A 21351-nucleotide genomic window follows, 5' to 3' on the forward strand; every position below is an offset into this window, starting at 1 on the left:
GGTGAAAATGTGAAATTCCCAGAGTGGGAATGGAGTGGAAATGATCTTTTAATGATAAATGAAATTAGGCAGATTTCATAAGTCCATGCAAAGGAATACAGGCCATCTCTGTTTGTGTGGGTGGGTGAGTATGTGCGGCACTTGATTACAATTCTATCAAATAAAGAGTATTATTGTTTATAAGATCTATTAAGATTAATGTTATACAAATGTATGCATCTAATACAGTTTTAGTGAAAGAAGACATTGAAGAACATTATAAATTGCAAGAGCTGCAAGATGCAATAGTAAGAAAGAACTGACAGGAAATTAGTTTTAAAAAGCTGGATAAATGGAGGAACTTTGTCAAAGAAAGCTTTTGACTGAATAACCATCGCAGCACAAGATAAGAGTCAATAAGGTTTTCAAAGAAAATTCTTTATTGCCAATATAAATGGAGATTTGGACATTCTGAATGGACAATATCCAAATTATCTATGTAATATCTCTATCTATATAAACTACATAGTAGAATTAAACATGAAGAAGTCAACTAGAATACTTCCAAGTGCAGATTATATATTGTTTCATGAATTATAGATGCCAAGTATATAGCTTAAACATAGACCTTTAAAAAGAATACTATTGGTATGTAAGCAAATAGGGCTCAGAGAAGATAATTATTGTTAGATATTAACATATATCGGAGGAAGTCTCCTCTCTGGTCCGCTGCTACAGCGGGAAACAGGTATCGCTCTGATTGGTCGAGAGGCGTACCCGAGTACTATAAAAGGGGAACCCTCCGGCCACAGAGCAAGCTGGATCACTACTACTATTAATAAAGAGCTGTTAAGTCACTTCGTGTCCGCAGTCTGTTCTCTCGTTGCCCAGATCTAACATTGGCGACGAGGATGGGATCGAGAGACAGATAGGACGAAGAACGCTACTCCAGAATCTCCGGATTTGATCCAGCCCAGGAATTCAGCAGAAATTCCGGCAGCCATCTCGGTCACCGCAGCGCGGCAAATTCAAACGAGAGAAAATGGCGATGCACACTCCCCCCGCTCCATTCGACCCAGCGAACGACGAGTGGGAAGCCTTCATGATTCGTTTCGAGTGTTTTCTTGAAGCGAACGAATACACGGGGATCACCGACGCCCGGAAGAAAAACATCTTCCTCGGCTACTGCGGGAAAGAAGTCTTCAACACGGCCAGAGACCTCACCGCGCCTACTCCAATACAGGCAGTATCATGGACGGCGTTGCAACAGGCTCTACAGACCCATTACGCGCCAAAACCTTCCCGCCATGTTTGCCGCAAGGAATTCAACACGCGGAACCAGAAAGCGGGAGAATCAATCAATCAATATGTTGCAGCCCTGCGTAAAGCAGCAACTCACTGCGAGTTCAGGGATCTGGACGAGCATATCTTAGTGCAGCTTATCTGTGGGTTAAGAGACATTTCACTACAAAAGAAGCTGTTGGCAAACCCGAATTTAACCCTACAGATAGCTCTAAACGAAGCAAGAGCGTCAGAGTCGGCAGAGAAATCATCGGTAACCATACAACGAGGTTTCAGCGTAAACCAGCCAGTACCAAGGCAAACCAGAGTTCACTACGAGGACACAAGCCCCGACTACGAGGATCCCGAGTTCGAGGACAGTCACCTGATGCGGAGCAGTCACATGAGGCCTGGGGGGAGACCCGGATCCCGTTTGCCGCCCTGCGCAAGTTGCGGAGGGAATCACCCCAGGTCTACCTGTAGGTTCAGGAACGTTGTTTGTTCACACTGCAACAAACTTGGGCACATCGCACGAGTGTGCCGGAGCGAAGTCCCTGCCTCACGGCAGCCACCCATATACCGCCAACAGAAGCCCAACCCAGGGGCTTGGCGAAATCAAAAAGGGCGCCCAGAGAGAAATCCACAAGTGTTTACCCAGAGAGAAAATTCCCAAAGAGCTGAGCGAGTGTATCCCCAGAGAGATTACACACAAGGAGCTGAGCGAGCGTATTCCCAGAGAGACTACACACAAAGAGCTGAGAGAGCGTTCTATCAAGACGCTCAACGAGAGAATTTTCAGGATACAGATGATGAGATAGAGTTGACCCAGAGAGAGGAACTGCGAACGTATCTCACAACAATAAGCCAGGTCCGCACCAAGCGGCCTAAAAAGCTGAAAGTCACAGTCCTCTTGGAGGGCTCACCTTGCGAGCTGGAAGTTGATACAGGATCGTCCCTGATGATCATTTCATGGGCATCCATGAAACAGGCTATCCCTAGCCTCAAAAAGAGCCAACTACGCGCTCCAGACATCCTGCTACGAGACTACCAGGGGAACCGAGTCCCCATCGTGGGCCAAGGCACGTTCCAGATCCGTTTCAAGGACATCGTAGCCCTGCTGCCCGTGACCATCGCCAGCGCACCATTACAAAACCTCCTAGGACTGGATTGGTTTGAATCCTTGGGGCTAGAGGTCACCGGAATCAACGCCGTGGAAAACAGCAGCGCTGAGCAGATTTTTAAGGAGTTCGAGGATGTGTTCAGCCCTGGTCTTGGTAAGTATGTGGGTAAACCGATTTCATTCAATTTAGACCCCAAAGTGGCGCCAATCCGACTTAAACCGAGACGAGTGCCTTTTGCACTCCGGCCAAAAATAGATAAGGAAATAGATAAGTTAGTGGAGCAAGGAATCCTTGAGCCGGTGGATCACGCGTGCTGGGAAACGCCCATCATGACCCCAGTCAAACCAGACGGATCAGTCCGCATCTGCGCGGACTATAAATGCACAATTAATGTCGCGCTACAACAAAGCGCATATCCTGTGCCTGTAGTACAGCACTTATTGCACTCGTTGGGGCCAGGAAAGGTATTTGCAAAATTAGACATGGCACAAGCTTACCAGCAGCTGCCCGTCGATAGCGCCACAGCGGAGGCCCAAACTATAGTGATGCATATAGGAGCATTCAAATGCAACCGGCTACAATTCGGCGTGAGTATTGCTCCAGGATTGTTCCAGAGCGTCATGGAATGACTTTTGCAAGGGATACCGGGAGTCGTCCCCTATTTCGATGACATCTTGGTGTCCGCTGCAAACGAGGAGCAATTAAATAAAAGAGTCAGAACTATTTTGGCCAGAATCAGAGAGAAGGGTCTCCGCCTAAAAAAGGAAAAATGCCAAATCAACGTGCCTAGCGTAGAATTCCTGGGTTATAGAATCGATGGTCAGGGAATACACCCCACTTCAAAGAAAATTAAGGCGATCCAGGACGCCCCCACACCACGAAATCAGACCGAGTTGCAGGCCTTCCTCGGACTACTTAACTTCTACAGCGTTTTTCTGAGACAGAAGGCGACCGTTGCTGAGCCACTACACCGCCTACTCCAGAGGAACACACCATGGAAATGGTGACGATCCGAAGCAGCAGCTTTTGCCGGAGTTAAGCGCCTGCTCACCACTGACTCGCTGCTAGTCCAATACAGCCAGACACTACCGCTGGTATTGACCTGTGACGCATCACCTTTTGGAGTCGGCGCAGTCCTTAGCCACAGGATGCCAGACGGAAAAGAAGCACCCATCGCCTTCTACTCTAGGACTCTTTCATCGGCCGAAAGGAACTACAGCCAGATGGACAGGGAAGCGTTAGCTGCTGTGGCTGGAGTAAAACGTTTCCACGAATACCTCTACGGCCGCGATTTTGAACTAATCACAGATCACAAGCCGCTGTTGGGACTTTTGGCGGGAAACCGCCCCACTCCGGTCTCCCTTTCTCCACGCATGACCAGGTGGACTGTTTTCCTGGCTGCGTACTCATACAAATTAATTCATCGACCGGGTTCCACTCTAGGACACGCAGACGCACTCAGCCGTTGCCCACTACCGGACCTTTTGCCAGACCCCACTCCCGAAGTACCGGTGCTGCTCATTGATTGTTTGGACTCAGGACCGGTTTCTTCCTACGATGTTGCGAGGTTTTCTTCTAAAGACATGTTAATAAAGCAAGTTCAAACTTGAGTTTGGAGGGGGTGGCCGAAGGGAAACGTGGGCCCGGAATTCAAAGTGTTTTGGTCAAAACGGGACGAACTCTCAGTGTTACATGGTTGTTTATTGTGGGGGGATCGAGTTGTTATTCCGTATGCTTTACGTAGGAATGTATTAGATGCTTTACATGTGGGTCATCCGGGGATTGTTAGGATGAAGGCGTTAGCAAGAAGTTACGTTTGGTGGCCAAACATGGACAAAGAAATAGAGGAATGGGTGGCCACTTGTGACCCATGCCAGGAATCGAGACCAGCACCCCCGGAAGCGCCCGCCACCGAATGGGAGAAGCCTAAAGCACCCTGGTCGCGAATACACATCGATTTCGCAGGGCCATTCCAAGGTCAGACTTTCCTTATAGTTGTGGATGCATACTCGAAATGGCTAGAAGTAGTCCTAATGACTTCAACCACGGCAGAGGCAGTCATTAAGGTTCTACGGCGACTTTTCGCCACTCATGGCCTGCCCGACCTCCTGGTCTCCGATAACGGGCCCCAGTTCACGGCCATGCAATTTGAGACATATCTAGCAGGTCAGGGAATTCGGCACACCCTCGTCGCACCATTCCATCCGGCGTCAAATGGACAGGCAGAGAGAATGGTGCGTTTTGCAAAAGAGGCCCTCGCTAGGATGGGTCCAGGTGATTGGCAAACACGCATTGACCATTACCTCCTAATTCAGCACATTACCCCAAGCGCAACGACGGGTAGGAGCCCCGCTGAACTACTCATGGGCCGCCGTCTACGGTCTCACCTGGACCGTCTTCACCCAAATTACTCTGCCACAGCACCCCCAGACTCTACAAGCAAAATTCGGAGTTTTAGCATAGGGGATTCAGTATACGCCCACAACTATGCAGGGGGGACATTGTGGATGCCGGCAAAGGTCATTGGCATCACGGGTCCACGATCGTATCTGTTGGAACTGGAAGATGGGCGGAACTGGAAAAGGCACATCGATCAACTTCGGGGTCGCCTAGCACACTCAGACCTTCGAACCGAGGACGAGAGCTACGTACCAACGCAAAGTCAGCCACTCGAGAGCCCCAATACAGAGAACTACGACACCTGCGAGCCCAGGTCTGAACAAGAGATCGAGCACGAAGCAGAGCAACCCCCAAGCAACGTAACCGAGCAGACTCCGGAACGCCCTAGCAACGAAGGCACGAAACCACCCGAACGAGAAACAGAAAAGGCATCCGATCCTGCAACCACTTCTAACCAACCCGAACTGCGACGCTCCTCCCGAGTAAGGCAAACTCCAATGTACCTAAAAGACTATGTTACTAACCGCAACGTTCCGTCTAGGAGGGGAGGGGTGTTAGATATTAACATATATCGGAGGAAGTCTCCTCTCTGGTCCGCTGCTACAGCGGGAAACAGGTATCGCTCTGATTGGTCGAGAGGCGTACCCGAGTACTATAAAAGGGGAACCCTCCGGCCACAGAGCAAGCTGGATCACTACTACTATTAATAAAGAGCTGTTAAGTCACTTCGTGTCCGCAGTCTGTTCTCTCGTTGCCCAGATCTAACAATTATCATATAAGATTTGTCAATCACTATCATTTAATGTCAGTGTAATCAATGTTAAGCACAAAAGTGCAAAGAGAGAGATATCCAGAATAACAGCAAATAGGGTAATATGACAACATACAATAAGAGATATTTTAAAGATGTGCATATAACAAATTGTTAGTATTTTACTCTCCAATTTCCACTCCAGTCTTACTATTTTTACGATAAAGAAACTTTAGAAAAAAAAGAAGTTGATAAATAAATCAAGATAAATTGTTGGAAATGTAATCTGAAGATGGAATAAATGTTAATCTTAGGCAAAATCATGAAATATATTTTATTTTATAATAACAAAACATTATAAAATTAAATATTATAAAATAAAGTAAATAGTATAAAATAAAATAAAATTTAAAATAAAATTTATTTTATAATAACAAAAATCAAAATAATTTTAAAAAGGACAGCTTGGTAAGCTATTGTACATAGAATCACCAAAAGGTAAACTGACTCAGTGACACCTAAGTTCTTACTATCTTCAGAGTGCTGCAAGATGTTCTTAATCATATCTCAAAACAAAAAATAATAGGAATAAATGTTTATTTATTTATTGCATTTGCCTCAAAGTAGTTTATATAATATGATACATATTTTATCTGCAAAATAAAAGAGCAAAACAAGCAGATGGAAAGTATGATTAAGATTATTAAATATTTTGTGTTTATATATATTTCATATTGTTTTCACTTTTCATAAGCCATTTAGGGTTTAAAATGCTAACATTTTAAAGTATCTGCAGTAGGCAGAACTCTCCTTTAATTATGATCATCATAGGATTCTTGAATTTGCAATCTGGCAATTGCATGTTGCTTCAATAAACATTTTCAGCCATTTTTCAAGGATAGTCCTTCTTCAAAAGAGATCACAATCAGGGACAAATAAGTGTTGGCAAGTCTGACCAGCTGAAAAAGATGATTATTAGTTGTTGTATTGCAAAGTCATTATTCACTACAGCTGCTACTAGATATCCTGCAGCAGCTGGAGATAAAGTACCCGTTTAATTGCAAAACTGCTCTTTCTTGGGCACTAAAATCTCATTTAAAACAAACTTTCCTGAGTCCCATTTTCAGTTTATTACTAGCAATCCTGTCTTTTTTGGATCTAATTTCAGTCTGTTCTCATAATCCTGCTCAACGTTTAATTCAATACTATTCAAAGGTACTGATTGCTTCTTAAGATGGCGTGGACAGTAAAGCTGGGTGTTCTATACATACTTTATTTCAAAGTTCTGAATAACGTCTTCCAGGCATTTTATATAGATGCTGAACAGCATAGGGTATAATGTAGAACTCTGTAATTGTCCTTAGAACAACTGTTGAATAGTAGGGCCCATTCCATATTCACACAATCCATTCTGAATGTTCCAGGTTTTTTTACAATACAGGTAGTCCTTGATTTATGACCAAAATTGAGCCCAAGATTCCTGTTGTTATGTGAGACATGTGTTAAGTGAGCTTTGCCCTGTTTTACAACCTTTCTTGCCTGAGTTGTTAAGTGAATCATTGCAGTTAGTAACCCGATTGTTAAATGAATCTTGCTTCTCCATTGACTTTGCTTGTCAGAAGATTGCAAAAGGGGATCACATGACCTTGTGGCACAGCAATGATCATAAATGTGAATCAGTTGCCAAGCATCTGAATTTTAATCATCTGATCATGAGGATGCTGCAAAATAGTGAAAAATAGTCATAATTTTCAGTGCCATTTTAACTGTCAGTAAATGAACTGTTGTAAGTCAAGGACTACCTGCATGTTGAATAGACAATGTGAGACATTCCTGTTATACAGTCAGGAAACTGTCCCACTTTATAACATACATCTGTCGAACTATTTTGTCCATTCTTCCACTTTTCAGAAGATTATAGCAATCTTGCATCCAAACAAACGAGAGAATGTTATGTATGTAACAATAGAGTTCCAGAGTACTCCTCTATTTCTAACCAAACAAAATACCAACTGTAGTGTATGTCTTGCTACGTTTGTTGGTTGAGATTCCAACAGTAAAGACCCATGGTTGCTTTGATGGACATGAGATTCTGAGCCACTTCTGGTCAGAACAAGAAATCTACAGTAGATTGCTGCTACACAAGAGATCACCTTGACTAGCTCAGGAACAGAGACGTTTTGGGCAGTATCCCTATATTACACAATACCATCCAACATATAAACTTACCAAAGTGTAATAATATTAAATAATATTTAATTTAAATATTAAATTAATATTTAAATTAATTAATTAATTAAATTAATATTAAATATTTAAATAAATAGACAATTTAAACAACCTCATGGTTTCATTCGTTTCAATTTGTGTAGATCTTGTCTGAAAGGGTCAGGTTGAAATACACAAGTGGTATTTGTAGAAGTTTCATAGCCACTGTTTTTTTTTTAAAAAAAGCTTGTATACTTTATGTCAACTCTACTGGAACATTTATGAAAAAATGTATTCAATGCCAATTGTTGGATTATAATTATACTTCAGAAAATGTTACTCATTATCTGCAACATGTATGTAACCTCACTTGTCTAAATCAGTGAAATACATATTTTTGTTTTATGTATTTATTTCTGTACTGTCAATATTCAGTGGATTTTTCTGTACAATTAAGTTATTAAAACAAAATGTTATTTTTGCTAATAATACTGTAGGGATAAAAGAACAGATTCAGAAGAAAGATGAAAAGTGTCTGTCAACTCTGTATGGGAGGAATAGAAAGCAGTAAAAACCTTTCCTAAAGTTGATTTCAATGGGTTTAAGAGCCCTTTTGTAGGAAAATAGTTTTGTCCATATAATAATAGTGATTTAATTTCAAGATTCATGATGCATTTTTTTTACTGTAAAAAAAACCACTTTAGGTAGAAGCTGTTTGGTGCCTTGAACATTTTATTAAACTGTTGACAGACATATTCACAAACCCCGTATGAGCTGAAAAAATATAACAACAAGGTCTTTTGTATATTTGATTTTTTTTTCCTCACATCAAAACTAAAAGATGTATGACAGAACAAGAACACATTAACAATTTAAAATATAGAATTCTCTTTACTTTGGTCTTTGCCACTGAAATCTTACCTTGCCTGTCTTATCTGGGGCCATCCTAAGGAGCTTTTATGGATTAATCTATGTTGATGAAATGCTACAATTCATTGATTATGACATTTTACGTTGTGTCAGAAATGTAAGATTTGCTTCATTTTAGTCATTCACTTTTTGTCATTCATTTTGAAAGAAGATTGTATCATTAGGAAGTCATTTGCATTAAGACGTGCATTCAGAGGGATCTTTCCTAAATTAATAATCTGCTTTTCTCTCATCAACAGATTAAATTGTTCTGTTTAAATACCTTTTAAATATGGAAAGTACTTTCATATGTATTTATGTATGCAGTACCATATGTACAATATATATGAAGTATGTAATGCATGTCTATGGTACTAAATAAGTTTTTGTATGATTATATGGAAGCAGAGGATCATAGACTTGAACTGACTTTTTAAGGCATTAAGTCAGCTATCTTTTTTCAGTGCAAGGTTAAAACTTCTATATTAATGACAACAGAGTAGTTTAGGCCATGCTAGGAAGTTAAATGATAAATCAGTCAATCCATTGGTAGATATGCTGCTCCAGAAAGATGGTATTAACTGTTGTACAGGTAATCCTTGATTTACGACCACACCTGAGCTCAAAATTTCTGTTGCTGAGCAACAGTTGTTCAGTGAATTTTGTTCCATTTTATGAACTTCCTTGCCATAGTGGTTAAATAAATCATTGCAGTTGTTAACTTAGTAGCATGGTTTTTAAATGACTCTGTCTTCCAGTCCAGTTTGCTTGTCAAAAGGTCTCAAAAGGTCATCATGACCCTGGGACATTGTAATTGTCATAAATATGAATCAGTTGCCAAGCATCTGAATGCTGCAATTGTTGGAAGTTTGAAAACTGTCATAAGCCACTTTTTAAAGTTCCATTGTGACTTTGAACGGTCACTAAACGAACTGTTATAAGTTGTATATACTTTGTTATATTATCATACAATTAACAAAAGGCTATAGTTTGGGAATAATGGACTGATATAGAAAAGAGATAAAGGAAATCATAACTAGTTACTCTAGAGCAGTGCTGTCAAACTCCCAGCCTGTAGGCTGGATGCATTACGCACTGGCCACACCCATGCCCCATTTAGCAAAGGGGGAAAAAGTCCCGATACGTCATGTGACACTGCTGTGACGACATGAGTTTGACACCTCTGTTCTAGAGACATGCCATTTTTCTATTGCATCCAATTTAACCTGTGAGATTCCAAAATTTGATTGCAGAATTTACTACAGCCATATCTACTATATTCCTATATCTCCCCCCTCCCTATTTTGATTTGCCGAGATTCCAACTTATTCTACGATGAGTTGGTTTGAATGATCTTTTTCACTGAGAAATATAAAGATACTTCATATATTCAGAATGAGTCATTCTCAGGGAGAAGGAAGTAATTAGTGGTAGGCAAGCTTAATCTTCTTTCAAGCAATAGCATCCCCCCACTCCCTTGGTACAGTATGCCATTTTGGTTCTGATTACTCTGCCTCTCAATTTCCTCCGTACTCTGTTCTTTTCTTTCTCATTCTTTTTGAGACATTTAAGGAGGAGGCATCCTCAGACATAATAGGATCTTCAACTGCTGAATTCCAAAGAAAAGGGATAGGATATTTTCCCCAGTCAAAACAATTTGTATTACAGTTTTAATGTATTCCGTGTAACAATTTTGTCTTACTCATAGAATTATAGAATGTGATGATTGTGCCTAAGCTGCTCAGGTGGCAGCTGCTATATTTGTAAAGTCTAGCTTTTTTATTGTCTCTTGAATGGTGTACAAATGGGATTTATCTCTTATGCATCCATGATGACTGGTTTCCAGACATACCCTAACATTTTTGCCTTCCCTAGCTTGGTCTAAGATGCTTATACTTTTCCCAGTTGAGATTGTGGTTGAGTCTGTCTACATGATGTAAGATTAAGACATTTTCATTGTGTCTTCTGACTGCTAGTTGGCATTCATGAACGCTCTCCGCTGATCTTTTACCAGTCTGTCTTACATACTGCCTGTTATAGTCCATACATATATTGTAAAAAAAAAAAATTCTTGTCGGCTATTGGGGTTTTGTTCTTGTTCTTGTTTACTTAAGATGTTTTTGAGGATGTTACTTGGTTCATGTACTATGGCGATGCTATTTTTTTTCTGAGATGTTTTTTATATATGGTAATATTATCCTTTTCATTATCCTGGCATTGGTTGTGTTGTAGTGGGTTCAGTGCGTAACCTAGGTTGACTGCACTAATGATGATGTCACCTAGCCTGGTAATGAAATGTTTGCAAGCAAACAGCCAAGCTCAAAGAGCACCAAAGCCTCCCTACTAAAGATTATATAATATTTCCTTTGATTTTTCAGCAAGAATGTTGAGAGATAAAAAACATAATTATTGTAAGTCGCTGAAGAACTGAAGACGTTAAATGTGAAACAACATACTCTTTTTGTATATATTTATTCCATTCTTTTATTGATAACGTATAATAAGTGTTTTGTTAAAATTGTAGGATCAACTAACTCAGCGGTTCTCAACCTGTGGGTCGCGACCCCTTTGGGGGTCGAACAACCCTGTCACAGGGGTTGCTTAAGACACAGGCACACGGTGCCCTCTTCTCTCTGACAGCCACCTGGTTAAAAAGCTATCCCCCATGGCGTTTTTCCTTGGGGGGCTCCAGAGAACATCCCAAGACCAATGCCACCACATCTGTCCTCTTTGGGGACAGGTCCTCTTCAGAAGGACCAGGCCCGCTGGTCCCCTTTGCGTTCCTAGTCTTCCGGCTGCAGCCCCATGCCGTGGAAAACATAGGCGCGCACACACCCGCACAATTACATCCTGGAGCAGGACCAAAGGCCCTCTCCCAACTGGCCCTTCCTCTCTCGGGGGGCTTTGGGCGGAAGCTTCTGCAGAAGCGCGGGTGAGTGAGAACAAGTTCCCACCATTACAAAGTCTCGGAGGCTGTAATTGTGCGGGGGGGATGACACCTATGTTTTCCACGGCATGGAGCCGCACTGAGGCTCTGTGTGGCCAGCGATGACTCTGGAGTCCATCTGTGGGGGGTAGGGTCCCCCTCACATTCTTCATCTTCCCGGATGGGCTCCGGAGTCATCGCCGGCTGGTACTTTAAACCATATATTTTAGTCCTATGACTGCAGAATGCTGCAAAAAAACATAAATGCAGGCGAGTTGTTGAGTGTTTCAAATGTGATTGGAACACTCAACAAGGTGACCACAGTATGTGTGTGTGTGTGTGTGTGTGTGTGTGTCTATGTGTATTTGAATTTGAATTTATTAGCGCTTATAGACCGCCCCCTCTCCCGAAAGGGACTCGGGGCGGTGTACAGTCCATGTCAAAGAACAACATTAAAACAATTAAAATTACTAAATGGACAATATATATATACAGATATAGAATAGATGGATAAGAGGAGGATAAAAGATGTGCAGGACTGTATTGCTAATAAGTAATTAAAATATACAGACATTAAAATCCCAATACCCTATAAAATTAAGTCTACAGAATAATCCCCTTAAAAAAACAGTAAAAATATAAATGCCAGGAGATAGGCGTTGAAATTATGCCAGGCCAGCCAGTGTGTGTGTGTGTGTGAGAGAGAAACAGACAGACAGAGAGGCACAGAGAGAGAGAGAGAGAGAGAGAGAGACAGTGAGAGAGGGAGGGAGGAAGGGAGGGAGAGAGAGACAGACAGAGAGACATACACACAGAGTGAGTGAGTGACAGACAGACAGACACACACAGACACACACAGAGTGACAGAGAGGAAGGGAGGGGAGAGAGACACACGGAGAGAGAGAGAGGGAGAGAGACAGAGACAGACAGACAGACAGACGCACATAGAGAGTGAGTGAGAAACACACACACACAAGCACACAGAGTGACAGAGATGGGGGAGGGAGGAGAGAGAGACAGAGTGATACAGAGAGACAGACAGACAGACAGAGAGAATGACAGATAGAGAAAGATAGGGAGGAAGGGAGGGAGAGAGAGAGACAAAGAGCAACAGAGAGAGAGAGTAGACAGACACAGAGAGTGAGAGAGACAGAAAGAGACAGAAAGAGAAAGAGAGAGAAAGAAGAAGAAAGGAAGAAAGGAAGGAAGAAAAAAAGAAAAAGAAAGAAAGAAAAAGAAGGTGGGAGAGATGAAAGAAAGAAAGAAAGAAAAAGAAAGAGAACTTATGACAATTGAGCCCAAAATTTTGGTTGCTAAGCAAGAGCATTGTTAAGTGAGTTTCACCACCTTTTGTGCAACTGTGCAATGAGTTGGATGTGCCGAATAATGCTCTGCTATTTCACACTGCGCACTACTGTCGCAAAATGTAGCAATGTAGTTTACTGTTGTTATATTAAGACTGTTACCCATGCTACACCATGCTTCAAGACAAAATTTCATTTATTTGTAATTAGAAATAAATATTTCACAATATATAATTACATATTAATCACTACGCTTTAATTATGTTCAATTTGTAATAATGAAAATACATCCTGCATATCAGATATTTACATGACGATTCATAACACTAGCAAAATTACAGTTATGAAGTAGCAATGAAAATAATGTTATGGTTGGGGGTCACCACAACATGAGGAACTGTATTAAAGGGTCGCGGCATTGGGAAGGTTGAGAACCACTGAACTAACTGAATAAATATAACATGTTTATTTGTTTATTTAGGCTAAAAAATCAACTAGCTGCCCATACATTTTCTGGGTTTATTTTGAACAATCATTGTCCATTTTTAGAGATAGGAACAAGTAGTGCAAAAAAATTCAGTCTTTAAGTTTATATAGGACTACATGGAATCATCTGAAGTAAAGAAAACGATGGAGAGATGATGCTATCATGAAGGATTTTGGAAGATGCTTGTTATCACAATTGGCAAATAATGACTTCATAACCATGGTAGCATTCATTTGCAATTCTCCTTTCAGAATACCCTGTCTCAGCTGCAGATTGTGATCATGCAAGTAGTCTAGCACTTGAAGACAATGTCCCAGTTACATCAACTGAATCAATTACAGCTGCCTCATAAAACTGCAGCAATTCAAAATACATTAGCAAAATATTTTCTGTATTCTGGAGTAACCAGTTGTGTAGTGAATAGTGTCAAGTAATCCTCTAAATACTAGAATAAGAGGTACAGTGACAGCATGAAGGGCTTGTACTAAATTTTATTTTATTTATTAATCAATTTTCTAAATTTACCCTTCTAACAAAAAGGGGTTCTGACCAACTCTAGAATGTACAGCATTCTAGAAAAAGTCTAAATTAATCTGTTACTTTCATGTAATTATGTAGATGGCAATCGAAAACAAAATAGCAACCATTATAAATTGAGTTAGATCATTCAGCAATTTGTCTTTCTATTGACTACTGATAGCCAAATCTGGCCCAAGGTTCTGCCTCGATTTAACTTCCAAATAAGCAACTGAGTCAGAAGATCATTTAAAAACAGTGAAACATGGAGAGGGGGAGCCAAAGTCATGACAAGACGATGTGCAATCTCAATGCTCTGAGATCGCCGTCAATACTTTTGCCTCTGGGTGGTCCAAGCGGAGCTAAACCATCCCGCAGAGACGGTGAACAGGAAGAATATGTCTTGCTGATCTCAGGGACATCGCAAAGGCCCTGATCGATCTAAGAGAGGTTCTTCAAGCTGGTGACAAAAAATCCAGCCATTAGGCTGATGAAGTCACGGCAGCTCCAATACAGAAGGATACAGAAAGAGAAAGTTTTTCCAGCTGGTGAGGAATTTTTACTGTTTTAAAAGAGACTGCCTATAAAAAACTTAAAATTAATTTAAATTGGAGAACAGAAGAAATAAGAATTAAGTTTGGAATGGTTTTGGACAGTGGATTATCTTACTTTTTAAATGCTATCCATGGATGGAATTTATGCAAGCCTTTTAAAACGAATGGATTAAGTTTTCTTCTATTTTTTTTTCTTTTATTATTCTTTGTAACCTATGGACTAAAATTCTTCTCTTTCATTACTGTGGGTGTTCTAACTCATTCAAGAATCGGACTTTTTAAAAAACTTGAAATACAAAAAAGATACAAAAAGAAACAAAGAAGGTTGCAACAATAACACTGCTACTCGGAGGCTGGAGGTTTGTGTATTGGAAATGAAACATTCTTACTTTTCTCACTGATTATCCTGGCTTGTTCTCCAAGGTCTCACTGCTTGTTTATAGAGAGTGATAAGAAGAAAAGAATTCAGATGTCCCTTTGAAGTATATCTTTAACCAGAGAAAAGTGAAAATAAAATGTTTATTGTGAATCTATGCTTAATCTTGTTAACCTTCCAAACTAGAGCAGCAATGTTTGTTAACTGGAGATAATGGCACAATTTCAACAGCAGAAAGAAACTTTAAATCTGCAAAAGATATTCTCAGAAATATAGAAATTATCAAACACATATGAGAGGATAAAGAAGAAATTGGAAGACTTAGAGCATCTAACAGCAAAATATGATGAAGAAGTTGGAGATGTTTATCAAGTGGAAAAAGTGGTGGTTAAAATCCTAAAAATCGAAGAGGAAAATGAATAGAAAGAAATTGAATTTGCTGATATTTATGGTGATTGGTTTGTCTCTGAAAATGGAAAGAGTGGAATACTGAAAGAGGAATTAAATGGAGGGGAAATGTACCCCAGAGGGCAAGATACAAAAGAAGAAAAAACAAAAGAATTTATGGATTTAAAGAGAGAAATTTTATTAGCAATATTATTGATAACACTACCAACAATCAAAGATAAGCAGATTAAGGAAACAGAAGAAGGGCATCGAAATTACATGAGAGATTTTACAAGCAAGGAGTTGCTAAAAGGAGTCCATATGAAGTTGATTAAGGAGATGATTAGAGGACTGACACCACAAATGGCAGAAGATACGAGACTGATTTGCTACTGGAAAGATACAGGTTGATAGATGGAAGAGTATAATTTAAAACTAGTTAAACTTAGTGAAATTTAGTGACAATAAATATAGTTAAATAAATAATTGATAATAATAATGTATACAATGTGTAGTGTTATGATAAGTAATAATTGGATATGAATATTGAATGGTACCCATGAAAGGAAGATTAGAAATCTTTTTGGATTACAAACTCTGCACCAAGTGGAAGATCCAACAGGTTCCTAACAAACCTAGCAGACAACTTTGTTTTCCAAAAAGTAGAGAAGGAAACAAGGGGATCAGCCATACTGGACTTAATTCTCACTAACAGAGAGGAAATGATAGAAGGTGTTGAAGCCATAGGAACCCTGGGGGCAAGTGACCATGCAATATTGGAATTCAACATTATCCAAACACAAGTAGTAGAACAAAGTCAAACTAGAGTCTTGGACTTTAAGAAAGCTAATTTCAATAAACTTAGAGAGAGCTTGGGAAAAAATCCATGGATGAGAATCCTCGAGGGGAAAACAACCCAAGAAGCTTGGGAAATTTTGAAAAATGAGATTACAAAAGCCCAGTCTAACACAATACCAATGAAGAAGAAAAATAACAGCTCCCAAAAGAAACCAGCATGGCTGCATAAACAACTATCTGACAAACTGAAAGACAAAAAAAGTAAGTATAAAAAGTGGAAGGAGGGGGACATAACTAAGGCAGAATATCAGCAAATAGCCCGAGCCTGTAAAGATGAAGTGAGGAAAGCTAAGGCTCACAATGAAGAAAGGCTTGCCACAAAAGTAAAAATTAACAAAAAAAGCTTCTTCCAACATGTTAAAAACAAGAAAAAAGTTAAGGAAACAATTGGTCCATTGCTAGGAGAAAGTGGCAAGAAGGTGACAAGCAACAGGGAGAAAGCAGAACTATTTAACTCATGTTTTGCATCTGTCTTTACACAAAGGGATAAAACAGTCCAACCTATCAAAAGCAGCACCACAAAATTAGGAACACAAATTGAAATAGGGAAGAAAATGGTAAGTGAGCACCTGTCTACCCTAGACGAGTTCAAATCACCAGGACCGGATGGATTACACCCCAGAGTTCTGAAGGAACTAGCAGACGAGATCTCAGAACCACTGAATTATATCTTTCAGAGATCCTGGAACACCGGGGAACTACCAGAGGACTGGAAAAGAGCTGATGTGGTTCCCATCTTCAAAAAAGGGAAAAAATTAGATCCAGGAAACTACAGACCTATCAGCCTAACCTCAATACCAGGAAAGATTCTGGAAAAAATAATCAAGCTACGAATTTGCGAACACCTAGAAGCAAACAAAGTAATAGCCAAAAGCCAACATGGATTTGTCAAAAACAGATCATGCCAGACTAATCTTATTGCATTCTTTGATAATGTGACAAAATTAGTGGACCAGAGGAATCCCGTTGATATAGTTTACTTGGACTTCAGTAAGGCTTTTGATAAGGTAGACCATAACCTACTACTAGATAAAGTAGAAGAATGTGGGTTAGACAGCATCACCACCAGATGGATTCGTAACTGGCTGACCAACCGCACTCAACGTGTAGTTCTCAATGGAACTGCATCTACATGGAGGGAAGTATGCAGTGGAGTACCCCAAGGCTCTGTTTTAGGCCCAGTACTCTTCAACATCTTCATCAATGATTTGGATGAGGGAATAAATGGGGAACTCATCAAATTTGCAGATGATACCAAGCTGGCAGGAATAGCCAACACTCCAGAAGACAGGCTTAAAATACAGAAGGATCTTGACAAACTTGAACATTGGGCACTATCTAATAAAATGAAATTCAATGGTGAAAAGAGTAAGGTTCTACATTTAGGCAACAAAAACGGAATGCACAGGTACAGTATAGGTGATACCTTGCTCAGTAGTAGTAACTGTGAAAGGGATCTTGGAGTCCTAGTGGACAACCATTTAAATATGAGCCAGCAGTGTGCAGCAGCTGCCAAAAAAGCCAACACAGTTCTAGGCTGCATCAACAGAGGGATAGAATCAAGATCACGTGAAGTGTTAATACCACTTTATAATGCCTTGGTAAGGCCACACTTGGAATACTGCATTCAGTTCTGGTCACCACGATGTAAAAAAGATGTGGAGACTCTAGAAAGAGTGCAGAGAAGAGCAACAAAGATGATTAGGGGACTGGAGACTAAAACATATGAAGAACGGTTGCAGGAACTGGGTATGTTTAGCTTAAGAGAAAGAAGGACTAGGGGAGACATGATAGCATTGTTCCAATATCTCAGAGGTTGCCACAAAGAAGAGGGAGTCAAACTATTCTCCAAAGCACCTGAGGGTAGAACAAGAAGCAATGGGTGGAAACTAATCAAGGAGAGAAGCAACTTAGAACTGAGGAGAAATTTCCTGACAGTGAGAACAATTAATCAGTGGAACAGCTTGCCTCCAGAAGTTGTGAATGCCCCAACACTGGAAGTCTTTAAGAAGATGTTGGATAGCTATTTGTCTGAAACGGTATAGGGTTTCCTGCCTAGGCAGGGGGTTGGACTAGAAGACCTCCAAGGTCCCTTCCAACTCTACTATTGTATTGTATTGTATTGTATTGTATTATATTATATATAAAGGTTAATAAAAAGAACTAAGTTACATACAGTTAAGTCTTGATTATTAGGGGGGAAATGTTATGATGCAGGATATAGTTAAATAAAGGAGGGATAACGATAACAATGTATATGTAGGTATGGGTGCAACATAAGGAAATTGGATGTAAATTGTAAACAGTGATTTGGAAAGGAGGATTAGAAAATTTTGTTATTAAATATTATGGATGTTTAGCTATAATAAGACATAAGGGCTCAGTGTTATTGGAGGATTTTAGAAATAGTAAATGAAATGCCAGTATGTGGTTATGTATTAAATCTTGGTATATTTTATGATGAAGGACATTTAAACAATTATAGTCAAATGAAAATGGAGGTATGATGATGGTAACATGTATAAATATCTGAGTTAAAATACTTGAGTTAATATGAATTATGTTTGTTGACTGTGGAAGAGATGCACGAAAACCTTTTTGTAACCAACTGATACACTTTCTACAGTATGTAAAGAAGGATGTGCTGTGTTCGTTTTGAAAATAAAAAATAAAAAAATATATTAAAAAAACAGTGAAACATTCTCCCTATGAAAAGGAGATCCATCTTACATTCCTTTTTATAGTTAACACAACAAAGAAAAGCAAAAGAGGAAAGTCGGTTGATCAAGATAAAAGTAACCCCTTCTTGCACAGTAAATCAACTACAAAACTTGTTCAAAATTAGATAATCAGATACCTGTTGACACTAAGAAGCTGTTCCTTAACAGCAGATAGTCTTCAGACATCCTTCCGTAAATTATCTTTTCTGTTTAGGAATGTTAAAAGCTATCTAATCAATCCGTGCAACCATAGGATAACAGTTTTCCTATATTCCAGTCTGTAATGAGCATGAACATCATTTTAAAAAGAAAAAGTAAGTCAAATTAAATACAAAGTAACTATGTTTAGTTAATGTTACAAACTCCATATTATGTGCACCTCACTACATTGTCAGTGGCTTTCCAAAGTTTCAGTTTCTGAAACTGGATTTTCATTAGCCTTCCTTTAAAATGTTAGATATTTTGTCTTGATGGGAATATTAGAGTGCTTTCAAGTATTATTATTGCTATATGTTCTCCAGTGAAATATGAGTGGAAAAAGCATAATTAGCTGGATATGGAAGGTGATCAATGCCTCTTTGAAAGTGTTGCCTGTGGTCCTGGAAGAGTCTTGACGCGCTCTCTTCAAAAGAGGCTGTTTTGAATCTTCAGTTCTTTGCAACTATTGTCTGATCTCCAACCTCTCATTTTGGGGGAAATTGTTGAGAAGTTGGTGGGGAGTTAGCGTCAAAGTAACCTATAGGAATTGGATTATCTGGGCCTTTTTGGTCAGTATTTAATCCTGGTCCAGAATGCGGCTGCGCGGTTTATCATGGGAGTACCTAGGTGCTCCCATGTTACACCCCTTATAGGCGGCCTGCACTGGTTGCCAGTTGTTTTCCGGGTGCGATTCAAGGTACTAATTATGACCTTTAAAGCGCTCTATGGCTTAGGCCCAGGGTACCTGCGAGACCACCTACTGCCACCAGTAGCCTCCCACCATCCAGTGTGATCCCACAGAGTGGCCTCCTCAGGGTACTGTCGGCCAGACAGTGTTGGCTAGTGACTCCCAGGGGGAGAGCCTTCTCTGTGGGAGCGCCTTCCCTTTGGAATAAGCTGCCCCCGGAGCTTCGCATAATCCCGACCTCTGGTCCTTCCGATGCGCCCTAAAAAGTTGGCTTTTCCAGCAAGCCGGCCTGGTCTGTTAATTTTATGTAATTTTTAAAATGTTAGTGTTATATTAATTGGGTTTGTTTTTTGGATTGTTTCTAATTTCATTTTAACTTTTGTAATACGTGTTTTTTAATGCTATACACCTCCCTGAGTCCTTTGGGGAAAGGCGGCATATAAATCCCCCAAAAAAGCATTATAATAATACAAACTACTTTGTCCGATAACTAGGGACTATTTTTGTAGAGGACTGGATTGGAGTAGTGTACCCATATAAGATTTCTTGGTGATTTTTGAGAGTATCAGCTATGATATCATTTTGGATTTGAGAGTTGGAAATTGAAGGCATTGTTCTTCGGTGGTTCTGTTCTTGTCTCAGTGAGATGAATGGGACAGAAGACACACAGGTGCTCCTTCTTAGTTTTGTTGCCTATTTTGTGGAACAATCTTCCATTCAAAGATTGGTTAGATCCACACATTTGCTACCTTCTGGAAACAGGCTAATACAACATTTTTTCAGGATATATTTGGAATCAGAATAACAGAGTTGGAAGGGACCCAGTCCAGTCTACTCTTGAAAACTCCCAGTGGTGAAGCTCCCACTACTTCTGTTCCACTGGTTGATTGTTCTCACTGTCAGAAAAACCTCTCCTTATTTCTAGATTGAATCTCTCCTGATTATGCCAACTAATTATGTCAACTATTGTTGTTGTTTTGGTGGTATGATTTTATTCTATTTTATTTATATATTGATCTTTACTATCAGTATTTTAATTTGTATTGTTTTTCTTTTATTTCTTAAGTGTCCTATGTGAATCTATTCTGGATGTTGCTATATACAAATATGTACATGCAGCATTGGCCTCCATTAAAGAAGCAGCTTTATTTCTTGCATCCCCAACACACAGGAAAAACAAACAATTCAAAAGCATTTAGTTATTGATTAATCATATTATTTCCTCTTCCCAATAGCACAGAAATATTTCCCCCCGAAGTAATATCTATTCCAAAAGGAACTACTAATGAAAACAAATGGATGTACTTAAGGAGTTGTTATATCCTTACACAGAAATCATTAGAGATTGAAATAATTAATGATCATAACTTCATTAAAAATAATAATAATGCTAATTTGCATAGGTTAAAGAGTTACTTCAATATATTTACAAATTTCAGATTATGTAAGTTTTAGTCAATACTGACTTTTTTTCCTCTATCACTAGGACTATCAACATTACAAGCTGTACTAGACACTGCAGCTGAAAAGAAATGGCAAGTGACTGCTATAAATGTGGGGAATATTAACAATGATAGAAAAGATGAAACATATCGCTCATTGTTTCAAGATTTGGAGATAAAAAAGGAAAGACGAGTAATTCTTGACTGTGAACGGGATAAAGTCAATGACATTGTCGATCAGGTTTG

General features: G+C 39.7%; 1 protein-coding gene across 11 annotated transcripts in view; it reads left to right on the plus strand.

Annotated features, from left to right (window-relative positions):
* Positions 1-21351, plus strand: part of GRIA2 (glutamate ionotropic receptor AMPA type subunit 2) — a 216546-nt gene that overhangs the window by 38237 nt on the left and 156958 nt on the right. For all 11 annotated transcript variants that reach the window (XR_014175902.1, XR_014175903.1, XR_014175904.1 and 8 more), the window contains exon 4: positions 21150-21346. Coding sequence is in view for 3 of the 11 variants with exons in the window: in XM_081959664.1 (XP_081815790.1) it covers positions 21150-21346 (197 nt within the window). In the remaining 8 variants the exon portion in view is untranslated. The remainder of the gene's footprint in view (positions 1-21149; positions 21347-21351) is intronic.

Source organism: Natrix helvetica, assembly GCF_964273705.1.
Source record: "Natrix helvetica genome assembly, chromosome: 7".
Lineage (NCBI taxonomy): Eukaryota > Metazoa > Chordata > Lepidosauria > Squamata > Natricidae > Natrix > Natrix helvetica.